The sequence below is a fragment of the Mercenaria mercenaria genome, chromosome 18 (assembly GCF_021730395.1).
Source record: "Mercenaria mercenaria strain notata chromosome 18, MADL_Memer_1, whole genome shotgun sequence".
Lineage (NCBI taxonomy): Eukaryota > Metazoa > Mollusca > Bivalvia > Venerida > Veneridae > Mercenaria > Mercenaria mercenaria.
The window spans coordinates 35,440,403-35,453,306 of record NC_069378.1 but is presented as its reverse complement, the minus strand read 5'-3'; the positions used below and the strand labels follow the sequence as shown (position 1 = coordinate 35,453,306).

Genomic DNA, 12,904 nt, shown 5'->3' with positions numbered 1-12,904 from the left:
ACCTAGTTTTTGACGCCATGACCCGTTTCGAACTTGACCTAGATATCATCAAGATGAACATTCTGACCAACTTTCATACAGATTCCTATGAAAATATGGCCTTTAGAGAGGTCACAATGTTTTTCTATTTTTGACCTACTGACCTAGTTTTTGAGGGCATTGACCCATTTTAAATTGCCTAGATATCATCAAGATGAACATTCTGACCAACTTTCATAAAGATCCCATGAAAATATGGCCTTAGAGAGGTCACAAGGTTTTTCTATTATTTGACCTACTGACCTAGTTTTTGATGGCACGTGACCCAGTTTCGCACTTGACCTAGATATCATCAAGGTGAACCTTCTGACCAATTTTCATGAAGATTTTATGAAATATATGGCCTCTAGAGAGGTCACAAGGTTTTTCTATTTTTAGACCTACTGACCTAGTTTTTTACCGCACTTGACCCAGTTTCAAACTTGACCTAGATATCATCAAGATGAACATTCAGACCAACTTTCATACAGACCCCATGAAAGATGTGGCCTTTAGAGAGGTCACAAGGTTTTTCTATTATTTGACTTACTGACCTAGTTTTTGATGGCACGTGACCCAGTTTTGAACTTGACCTAGATATCATCAAGATGAACCTTCTGACCAATTTTCATGAAGATCTTCTGAAATATATGGCCTCTAGAAAGGTCACAAGGTTTTTCTATTTTTATACCTACTGACCTAGTTTTTGATGGCATCTGACCCAGTTTCGAACTTGACCTAGATATCATCAAGGAGAACATTCTGACCAATTTTCATGAAGATCTTGTGAAATATATGGCCTCTAGAGAGGTCATATGGTTTTTCTATTTTTAGACCTACTGACCTAGTTTTTGAAGGCACGTGACCCAGTTTCGAACTTGACGTAGATATCATCAAGATGAACATTCTGACCAACTTTCATAAAGATCCCATGAAAAATGTGACCTCTAGAGTGGTGACAAGCAAAAGTTTACGGACGCACGCACGCACGCACGGACGACGGACACCGCGCCAGCACAAAAGCTCACCTTGTCACTTATTGACAGGTGAGCTAAAAAGCCAAATAGAATCATGGAAGCTGTGCAATGTAAGTCAGTTTATCACAGTGAATAAGTGTGAGAAGTTTCAATCCATTCCCACAAGTGGTTGCTGAGATACCAGCTTACATACAAAACCTTAACCAAATGGGGACGCTGACGCGGGCGCAGATGCCGATGCAGATGCCAACACACGGGCGAGTCCAATAGCTCTACTATTCTATGAATAGTTGAGCTAAAAATACAGGAAAAAAATTTAACACTCAAGCAAAAAGTAACTAGAGCTATCACTAAAGGTGATGAATGTACCCCCCCAACCCCCACCCCCACGCATGCACTGACACAGTACATTGCAATTTAACGCACACAAGATTGCATAATTATGTGGACTGTATATATATAGACTGTATGTATACAGTATAGTAACAAAAAAACAAAGTCCCATAACTATGCAGAATATTTATCTAAAAGAATGTAACATGCACCATGCACAACTAGGGTTGGTACTGATCACTTGTGTGAAGTTTCATTAAATTGTGTGCAAGGGTTGGGTAGATTAGGCACGCACAAGATTGCATATGCAGACTGTATGTACATAGTATGTTAACAAGAAACAAAGTCCCATAACTCTGCAATTTTTGTCGCTGAAAGAACCTAACATGCTCCGTTCACTGTTGTTACTGATCACTTGTGTGAAATTTCATTAAATTGTGTCAAGGGGGTGAGGAGAGATGGTGTGCACAAGATTGTGTCTATGTATATAGTATAGTAACAAAAAAACAAAGTCCCATAACTATGCAAATTTTTTTTCTGAAAGAACGGAACATGCCCCATGCACAACTACTGTTGTTACTGATCACTTGTGTGAAGTTTCATTAAATTGTGTCAAGGAGATGAGGAGAGATGGTGCGCACAAGATTGTGCCTAGTATAGTAACAAAACAAGAGGGTCATGATGACCCTGGATCGCTCACCAGAGTAATATGAGCTACATGTTTCAAATGTCAAACTGATGTTTTTTAGAAATTTTTTAAAAGATTGTCTGATGTACAATCAAGTAACCCCTGGGGCAGGGCCAAATTTCCCCCGGGGGGTCATGAAGGAACAAATTTTTGTAGAATCTACTACAATTAAAAATTCAAATATAAAAGATCTAGGCCCTTTTGGGTTTTTTTTAGCAATTTTTTGAAGATTTCCCTATATATAATCAAGTAACCCCTGGGGGGGGTAAATTGCCCGGGGGCCAATTGAAATTTTTTTGTAGAAGTCTACGGGCAAGCTACACGCCAATAAAAGACAGGCCTTCTGGTTTTTTTTTTAAAAAATTTTTGAAGATTTTTATGTAAAATCAAGTGACCCCGGGGGGGGGGTCTTTGCCCCCAGGGGTCTTTTTTGAGATTTTTTTTGTAAAATCATAGGCCATGCAGGGTCAGACAAATTTTAAATCTTATGGTACCCAAGGGGCATTTTTTGTAGTTCCCAAAAAATTTTTAAACCCCCGAAAATATTAAATTTGCTCACCTAAACCGACTTATGAATGTGAGAATAAAAGGGCGAAAAAAAGGGTTTTGGGTTAAAAAATTTGAAAAACATAAAAATAAACCTTTTTGGTTTTTTCCCATTTTCCGCAACACATTCCTGTCTATTAGTTGTTTTTTTTTAAAAAAGGGCCCTGGTAAAATTTTGAAATTTTTTCACTGGGAACTGAAAAAATTTAATCACATAGTTTAAATTTATTTTCAAGTTTTATGGTAAGCATTCAGATGCTTTAAAAAAACTTTAATATCCCGGGGGGTTTAAAAATTTAAAATTTTTTTTCCAAATTTGCGGGTTCAGACAGCCCTTAAAAAAAAATAATACAAAACTTTGTATGTTCAAACTTTTTTTTACACCGTAAGTTTCACCCAAAACAACTTCATTTCCAAACATAAGGACTGTTGCTTTGGGAAGGAAAAATGGGTCGCGAAAATATGTGATTTTTGTTTTTAAAGGGTGTAAAAACTATCTGCCCCAAAAAACTTTTCTTTGCTTTATTCAATAAATGGGAAAGTATTATGTTTTTTGGATTTTTTTCGTACAAAAAATTTTTCTAGAGTTTTAGTATTTAATTTTTGCCGGGTGCAAATCATGTCCAAAAATGAAACGAGTTTTTTTCCCCTATATTTTGAATTCATTAGCGAACAAACAAACAAAATTGATATAAGTTGGGATTTTTGGTCGTTTTTTGTTTATTTGCAACTATAATCGGGAAACACCCGATTTGATTTTTTAAAAAAACAATGACCAGGCACAAAACTTAAAATTTTTGGTTGCCCCGGGGGGCTTATCGGGGCTTTTTTTGGTAGCCCCATGAAAATTTCTGGTAGCCCCGGGGCCCGGCAAGGATTTGTCGGGCATGGGGTGACCTCAATATCTAAGATCTAGGCCTTGGTTTTTTTTTTTTAGAAATTTTTTTAAGATTTTCCATGTAAAATCAAGGACCCCCGGGGGGGTCAATTTTGACCCGGGGTCATGATTTGACAGATTTTGTAGAAATCCACCAGGGAATGCTACACAGAAAATTCTAAGTGTAGGCCTTCTGGTTTATTTTTTTAAAATTTTTTTTGAAAATTTTTCCCTTTTAAAAACAATGCCCCTGGGGCCGGGGGCAATTTTTTACCGAGGGAGGGGGGGGGGGGGGCTGAATTTTTTAAACAAAAATTTTTAGAGGTCCACTAGGCAAGCTACATGTCAAATATCTAGCGTAGGCCTTCGGTTTTTTTTTAGGGAAAAATTTAAATTTTTCATTCTCAAGTAAAACCCCTTGGGGGGGGTCAATTTGATCCCCGGGGGTCTGATTTGAACAAATTTTTGTAGAATCTACAGGGAATGCTACGGTTAAAATCTAAATCTAGGCCTTCTGGTTTATTTTTTAAAAATTTTGAAGATTTTCCATGTAAAATCAAGTGACCTCTGGGCGGGTCAATTTTTACCCGGGGGGCATGATTTTTAAAAAATTTTTTAGAGGGCCATAGCAATGCTACACTGAAAAATCAAGCTCTAGGTTTGTTTTTGTAGAAATTTTTTTAAGATTTCCATGTAAAATAAGTGACCCTCGGGGGGGGGGTCAAATTTTTAACCCCCGGGCATGGTTTGAACAAATTAAGTAAGGGCCCCTAGGAAAAGTACATGTAAAATATTTTGCTTTGGGGGTTCTGGTTTTTTAGAAAAGATTTTTAAAAATTTTTTTCCTTTTTGTTGCCATGGGAACCGGTTCTGCATGAAATTTAATTTTTGAACAAATTTTTAAAAAGACCATCAAAAGGAACTCCCGTGAAGTTCATCAAAATTGGCCTTTGTTTGGGGGGAATTTGTTTAAGGGAAATGTGGACGGACGCCGACGGGGAGCGATCACAAAAGTCACTTTAGATTTTGGCTTGGTGACTAAAACAAAGTCCCACAACTCTGCAAATTTTTTTTTTTTAAAAGAACCTAACATGCCCCATCCAACTTTTGTTGGTACGACACTTTTTGGGAATTTTATTAAAATTTTGTCAAGGGGGTGAGGAAGATGGGGGGCCCAAAATTTGTCTATGAATAGTTAGTAACAAAAAAAAAGAAAATCCCCTAAATCTGCAAATTTTTTTTCTAAAAGAACCCAACTGCCCCATGCACAACTACTGTTGTTACTGATCACTTGTGTGAAGTTTCATTAAATTGTGTCAAGGGGATGAGGAGAGATGGTGCGCACAAGATTGTGTCTATGTATATAGTATAGTAACAAAAAAACGAAGTCCCATAACTCTGCAAATTTTTTTTCTAAAAGAACCTAACATGCCCCATGCACAACTACTGTTGGTACTGATCACTTTGTGAAGTTTCATTAAATTGTGTCAAGGGGATGAGGAGAGATGGTGCGCACAAGATTGTGTCTATGTATATAGTATACTAACAAAAAAAAACAAAGTCCCATAACTCTGCAATTTTTTTTCTAAAAGAACCTAACATGCCCCATGCACAACTACTGTTGGTACTGATCACTTGTGTGAAGTTTCATTAAACTGTGTCAAGGGGATGAGGAGAGATGGTGCGCACAAGATTGTGTCTATGTATATAGTATAGTACCAAAAAAACAAAGTCCCATAACTCTGCAAATTTTTTTTCTAAAAGAACCTAACATGCCCCATGCACAACAACTGTTGGTACTGATCACTTGTGTGAAGTTTCGTTAAATTCTGTCAAGGGGATAAGGAGAGATGGTGCGCACAAGATTGCGTCTACGGACAGACAACCTGAAACCATTATACACCCCCCTTACAACTTTGTTGTCGGGGGGTACAATAATGCACAATTTCAAAACTTATACCATACTGAAAATTCTATCATACTTCCATTCTTTACCTTGTCTCTTTGAGTGTTACTATTATGTGTGACTGTTTTCTTTCCTCAAGGACCAAAATGTGAAGAGCAGGACAAAGTGTTCCTAAGACAGCACAATATAGACTACAAAATGATCTTAACGTTGAATTATTCTGAGATGACACCATTTTCACAACAAAACAATCTTAATGGTAATTTATTCTATGATAACACAATGTTAAAAATAAAAGTACCACTCACTCAACCTAGTTTTTACCCCAGACATCTTTTTATCTAATTTGGTCTAGATTTCATAAAGACATTTTGACTGTGTTTACATAAATCAGGTAGACCAAGTTTCTCAATTTTGAGCTAGACCAAGATTTCATACTGGCAAACATTCTGAAAAAGGGTTATGATAACCAAGTTAAAAAAGTGGTCTCTAAAGTGTTAACTAAGTCTTTCTAAGATTCGACCTAATAACCTAATCTTATTTTCCTAAGTGACCCTGTTACAAGACTATCCAAAATATTAAACAGACCAATATTCCAACAAGTCCTCATGAAGATCAGAAGAAAATGTGGCCTTTAGAGTCCTATGATTTAACATAGTGACCTAGTTTTTGACACATAATCCATTTTCAAAACTGATGTAGATTACACAAAAATATGACAAAGTTTTATGAAGATCAAGTAGAAAATGTTACCTCTAGAGTGTAAACAAGGTTTTTCTTGTATGACTGAATCTAGTGACCTATTTTAAAACACAGTTAACCCAGTTTGGAATTCAGCCCTGACCTAGAGACAAACATTGTGACAAAGGTTGTCCTCTAGTGCATATTTTATGTGTTTTAACCTAGTAAACCTAGTTTCTGACCTCATGTAACCCTGTTTTGAAACTGACCTAGACTTCATCTAGACAACTATCCACAAATGATTTCATGACACTAGGTCAAATATTTATGTCATGCAACAAAAACCTTCTGGCACTTATATGTAATTTCACTAAATACAGAACCATAATTCTGGTCACAAACACAACACCAGGTGCACAACTCACACGCTATATAAGGTCAATGTCGCATGGACCTGAATACATTTCTGTTACTTTTTACATTTCTGGTATCTAAGTCACAAAGTATATCAGATACAGCATTCAAATGTCTTTTGTTTTCTTTTGGGTTTAATGCCATTTTTCAACAGTATTTCAGTTATGTAATGGCGGACTGTTAACCTAACCAGTGTTCCTGGGTTTTACTACTAGTACAAACCTGTATGTTGCAATTTGACACACAGAAGACTGCATAATTATGTGGACTGTATGTATATAGACCCTATGTATAAAGTATAGTAACAAAAAACAAAGTCTCATATTGCTGCAGAATATTTTCTGAAAGAACCTAACACGCACCATGCACAAATAAGGTTGGTGCTGATCACTTGTGTTAAGTTTCATTAAATTGTGAGCAATGGTTCGGGAGATTAGGTGCACACAAGACTTTATGTGCAGACTCTATGCATACAGCATACAGTGTTATTTCTAGTGCGATGCAGCGGGGCTCCCCACCCTGCCCTTTTTAACTGCTGCCAAGCTGCCCTTAAAATGCGCCTTCCAGCCTCGATCTGCTAAATCCCGCCCTTTATTCTGTAGACATGACTACTGTAGGTTTGATGACTGAGAAGCATTGTGTAGTTTTAATTTAATAAATGTTGTTGTTACTGGCAATTTAGTTTCACACAAGACTTTAACCACATTTTCTCAGTCGAAAAAGGGCCATAATTTAATTTAAATTCAATTTAGAGTTATCTAACTTTGTTACTTCAGTAGTTTTGATAACTAGGAAGCAGTGCAAAATTTCAATCTAATACAAGCTATGGTTACCAAGGCAGAAACTTTAACCTTGAAAATGTGACCCGAACAAGGACACTGACTCACAGGTGAGTAGAACAGCCATCACAATTCAGCTAAAGACTTTGTACAGTCGAGACTGCCTTAACGACCCCCTGAATTTAGCGACTCCCTGTCATATGCGACCCTTTTTTATGCTCCGGACGCAATTTACTATTAAAAGAGTCTTAATTAAGCAACCCCCTGCCTTACGCGACAAGCGACTGTGAAATCAGGCTCCCGAATCGATTATCAGACCGTTTTCAGCGACTTTGAGACGCTCGCTCGCAAGATTTTACACGATAGAGTTGCCGTTCGTTATCTCGCGTGAAGTTGTTTGTGACGAGAACTTACTTGTTTACAAACAATGGCGGATGAAAAACATAAAAAAGAACTGTTTTGACATTAGAACAGCGTGTTAATGCACTTGAATTGCTCGATTGGGGAAAACCAGCGTATAAAGGCGGTGAAGAATTCGGAGTCGGTGCATAAATTAACAATGTTCCTGGTGAAAACAAAAAGATGGCGGTATTTAACAGGAAACGACGAAGAAAACACGGATTAAAGATGCAGTCAATAAACGGATAAATGTCAATGAACCATTAATACACAAAAATATAAATATCATAAATCTCAGTGTGTAAAATAGTTCTAATGGAACATTTATATTTTACTGCTCCCCTTTATTTTCTCGCCTGATCATGAGCTTATATTTGTTTTATCAACATCATACGAATGATGCAAATTATTTGAAATTTATATTTTATCAATATGCAATTAAAGAAATAGAATTTAATCATTTTTCACGCATACCTTAAAAGAGGTCTATATATAAGTATCCGATATACATATACTTTAACTGGAAAAATATATGAAACCAACGTCATCCAGTTAAGTGAGACTGTTTTAAGAGACTCCCTGTCATATGTGACCTTTTTTGCTGCTTCCCAAAGTCGGTCTCTTAAAACAGTCTCGACTGTATACTACAAATAATTGCGAGCTTTTTTCATAGTTATAAAGTAGAGTTGACATTTAATTTACCTTTTCCTCTTCCCTGCTACATTTTTGGCTGCTTCTCTTTCATCACCTGTGCTGCCCTGAATAACAACAACAAAAAAAAACAAGTTACAGAATCATTTTCTCCTATTTGCAATCCCACTACAGGCATTACTGAGATACGTAAGTGGTCAGCAGCAGACCTCAGACACTACAGGCATTACTGAGATAGGTAAGTGGTCGGCAGCAGACCTCATACACTACAGGCGTTACTGAGATACGCAAGTGGTCAGCAGGCATTACTGAGATACGTAAGTGGTCAGCAGCAGACCTCAGACGCTACAGGCATTACTGAGATAGGTAAGTGGTCGGCAGCAGATCTCATACACTACAGGCGTTACTGAGATACGCAAGTGGTCAGCAGGCATTACTGAGATAAGTAAGTGGTCAGCAGCAGATCTCAGACACTACAGGCATTACAGAGATAAGTAAGTGGTTGGCAGCAGACCTCATACACTACAGGTGTTACTGAGATACGCAAGTGGTCAGCAGGCATTAATGAGATACGTAAGTGGTCAGCAGCAGATCTCAGACACTACAGGCAATACTGAGAAAGGTAAGTGGTCGGCAGCAGATCTCAGACACTACAGGCATTACTGAGATACGTAAGTGGTCAGCAGCAGATCTCAGACACTACAGGCATTACTGAGATACGTAAGTGGTCAGCTGCAGACCTCATACACTACAGGCGTTACTGAGATACGCAAGTGGTCAGCAGGCATTACTGAGATAGGTTAGTGGTCAGCAGCAGATCTCAGACATTACAGGCATTACTGAGATATGTAAGTGGTCAGCAGGCATTACTAAGATACGTAAGTGGTCAGCAGCAGACCTCAGACACTACAGGCATTACTGAGATATATAAGTGGTCAGCAGGCATCACTGAAATACGTAAGTGGTCGGCAGCAGACCTCATACACTACAAGCGTTACTGAGATATGCAAGTGGTCAGCAGGCACTACTGAGATAGTCAAAAGCTGAGAGCAATTTTCCACTTTTCCATTATTTCGTTATTATTATACTCCATTAAGATAAGAAAGAATTGAAGGAAACTGTTTGAAATGTAATATAGAGGTGATAAGAGTAAAATTACCTTTCCGCACCAGATGTACGTTGCACCCTTTGCAGTGAAAACCACAAACACATCATTAGAGTTGAGTGAAGCTGCTTCCATTGGTACTTGTATTGATTTAGTGTTGTACATATTTGTCCCGCGTACTTGTAACATATAGGAGTCACCCGGACCATCACTACTCGGGCCGCCAGACCAACCAGCATGGCCTCCCTGTAACACATTACGCAATTAAATATGTATAGTGAGTACAGGAAACAGCCCTGGAATTCACAAAAGCTGTTGGAAGGACAACACACTTGACTTTTCAAAAATGTTTGCATACTGGGAAGTGAAAATGACTGAAAACTGTAAAAGCATACATATTTATCTTTGTATGCACAAGGAGGAGGAATGGGGTGTAACATGTGGGGTAGCGGTGCAACAAGAAACAAGAGCTGTCACAGGAAACAGCGTGCTAGAGTATTTCGATGCTGGATAGTGAAATAAGGCACATCTGAGGAAACTAGAGCTGTCACTGGAGTATCAAATAACTCAAATGTGCATGCAGATATTGGGAAATAGCTTAAGTCTGTGTTAAATGGATAAAGTAATGACAGAGATTAAGTGTATCAAAATATCAAATATGTACGAAAGGGACATAATTAATGGAAAACATTTGCAAAATAATACACCATTGTGACATATCATGTGACTAATAATGTGGAACAACTACTTTCAGTTTGGATCAAATCTATTAAGTAATAACTGACACAGAGCAAAAGTGCATCACAACTTGAACCTGAAATTCTATAAGTAAAAAGTGGGCATAACTCGTAACGTATTGGTGCCAGCATAATGGACCTTGTGTTATTATGTGGGTGAAAATGTGGAACAACCATCTTACCTTTGATACACGAGGGCCAAGATGGCCCCAGGTCGCTCACCTGAGAAACACACCATAATACACCATAACAGTGTAAACATAGACCTAGTGATTGCATGGAAAAAAATATTCTGACTAAGTATCATTAAAATTGGAGCAAACACAAGTATTTTTTTTTATTTGACCTAGTGACCTAGTTTTTAACCCCAGACGACCCATATTCTAACTTGACCTAGATTTTATCAAGGCAATCATTCTGACCAAATTTCATGAAAATCAATTGAAAAACACAGCCTCTGTCACATACACAAGGTTTTCCTTTGATTTGACCTAGTGACCTAGTTTTTGACCCCAGATGACCCATATTCAAACTTGACCTAGATTTCATCAAGGCAATCATTCTGACCAAATTTCATGAAGATCAATTGAAAAATACAGCCTCTATTGCATACACAAGGTTTTTCTTTGATTTTACCTAGTGACCTAGTTTTTGACCACAGATGACCAATAACCAAACTCAACCTAGATTTTATCAAGGCAATAATTCTGACCAAATTTCATAAAGATCAATTGAATAATACAGCCTCTATCGCATACACAAGGTTTTTGTTTGATTTGACCTAGTGACCTAATTTTTCACCCAAGATGACCCATATTCAAACCTGACCAAGATTTTATTAAGGCAATCATTCTGACTGAATTTCATGAAGATCAATTGAAAAATATAGCCTCTATCGCATACACAAGGTTTTTCTTTGATTACACCTAGTGACCTAGTTTTTGAACCCAGATGACCCATTTTCGAACTCGGCCTAGATTTCATCAAGGTTATCATTCTGACCAAAATTCATGAAGATCAATTGAAAAATACAGCCTCTATCGCATACACAATGTTTTTCTTTGATTTGACCTAGTGACCTAGTTTTTGACCCCAAATGAAACATTTTCGAACTCGGCCTAGATTTCATCAAGGTAATCATTCTGACCAAAATTCATGAAGATTAATTGAAAAATACAGCCTCTATCGCATACACAAGGTTTTTCTTCAATTTGACCTAGTGACCTAGTTTTTGACCCCAGATGACCCATTTTCGAACTCGGCCTAGATTTCATCAAGGTAATCATTCTGACCAAATTTCATGAAGATCAGTTGAAAAATACAGCCTCTATCGCATACATAAGCTAAATGTTGACGAACAGACAATGACAGACAGACGTCAGACAGACGCTGGACATTGAGTGATCAAAAAAACTCACCTGAGCATTGCTCAGGTGAGCTAAAAATCCATTTAGTAACAACAGGGAGATGGTGAAAAAGCATCAAAATTAATATAAATTTCTAAGTAATAATGAGATATAACTCATGAAATATTTGCATAGAGTTACTGACCTTTTGCCATATGATGAAGAGGAGGATGTGGAAGAACTGATTTAAGATTTTATCAAATTCATTAAGAAATAACAAAGATATTGTGAAAGTGCACAACAATAAACTGAAATTCTAAATGAAAAGGGGGCATAATTCATGAAATATTGGTGTGTCATATGATGTGGGTGATGATGCAGTACAACTGTTTTAAGTTTGAATCAAATCTGTTAGGTAATACAGAGATAGAGCGGAAGTGCATCACTACTTTAACCTGAAATTTTAAGTAAAAATTAAATACAGGTGTTAGAGTTACGGTGCATTTTTGACAATTTCAGGGGCCATAACTCTGGAAAAAGGGGGTGGAGCCAGATGAAAATTAGGAGGTGCACAAGTTCATATCATGATAAAGACTCATGCAAGGCTTCATCAATTTATATCAAATACTTTTTGAACTAGGCGCGTCAAGGTGAAAATATGCTATGGTTCTGGGTGTTGTGAATGACACATTACCTCATCATGGGGAACATTTATATCAAGTAATATTGTAATCCCTTGATGGATGACAGTTCTAGACCAGCCACGAAGAAAAGAATAATGTGTACCGTATTTTGGTGTGTATAGGTCGCACTTTTTCTACCCATTTTGCTGCCTGAAAAAGTTCCTGCGACCTATACGACAGAACATTGCCAGCAGTTTTTTTTTTCGGGCCAATTTTCTGACCGTAGCTCTCGCAAAATTACGTGCATCTGTTACGAACGAACAAAATGGATAAAAAATATCAATATCGGCGGCTTTTCAACCAATAGCGGTTACTTTCAATAAAATATATCGTAAATAACCCATACAGACTATTAAAATTATGAATGAGTTTAATTCAAAGATGTTTTTGCAGTCTGAATTACGTTTGTTTCTACTTTCGTTTTACTGGACGCCACTGACATGTACTCCGGGTTGGATAAAATCCGGACAGATCCGTCCTCCATTCCAAACATTGTTTATACTAATTCTTAGCGTATTAAAAAATTTGAAAGATAATTTTTTACTTTTGATTTTTAAATAAAAGAAAAAAATCCAAACAGATATTTTGTTAATCTTTTTACTCAAAATCAAAAGAACGCGGTTAATTACATGACACGGAAAGGTGTTATAATTGCTGTGCAAACAATTCACACTTAAACTTGCATGACAACAGAATGTAAACGCAAACCGTCTGCTGCCAATTAGTGTCAAAAAGCCGCTTTTCTTTGATGTAGTCTGTTACCG

The 12,904-nt window shown here is 37.3% G+C and overlaps 1 protein-coding gene across 3 annotated transcripts in view; it reads right to left on the bottom strand.

Moving 5' to 3' along the window:
• LOC123538397 (villin-1-like) overlaps positions 1-12,904 on the bottom strand; it is a 155,475-nt gene that overhangs the window by 31,672 nt on the left and 110,899 nt on the right. For all 3 annotated transcript variants that reach the window (XM_045322475.2, XM_045322476.2, XM_053529572.1), the window contains 2 exons: positions 9,429-9,620; positions 8,321-8,376 (listed from right to left, as the gene is read on the bottom strand). In XM_045322475.2, the coding sequence (XP_045178410.2) occupies positions 8,321-8,376; positions 9,429-9,620 (248 nt within the window). The remainder of the gene's footprint in view (positions 1-8,320; positions 8,377-9,428; positions 9,621-12,904) is intronic.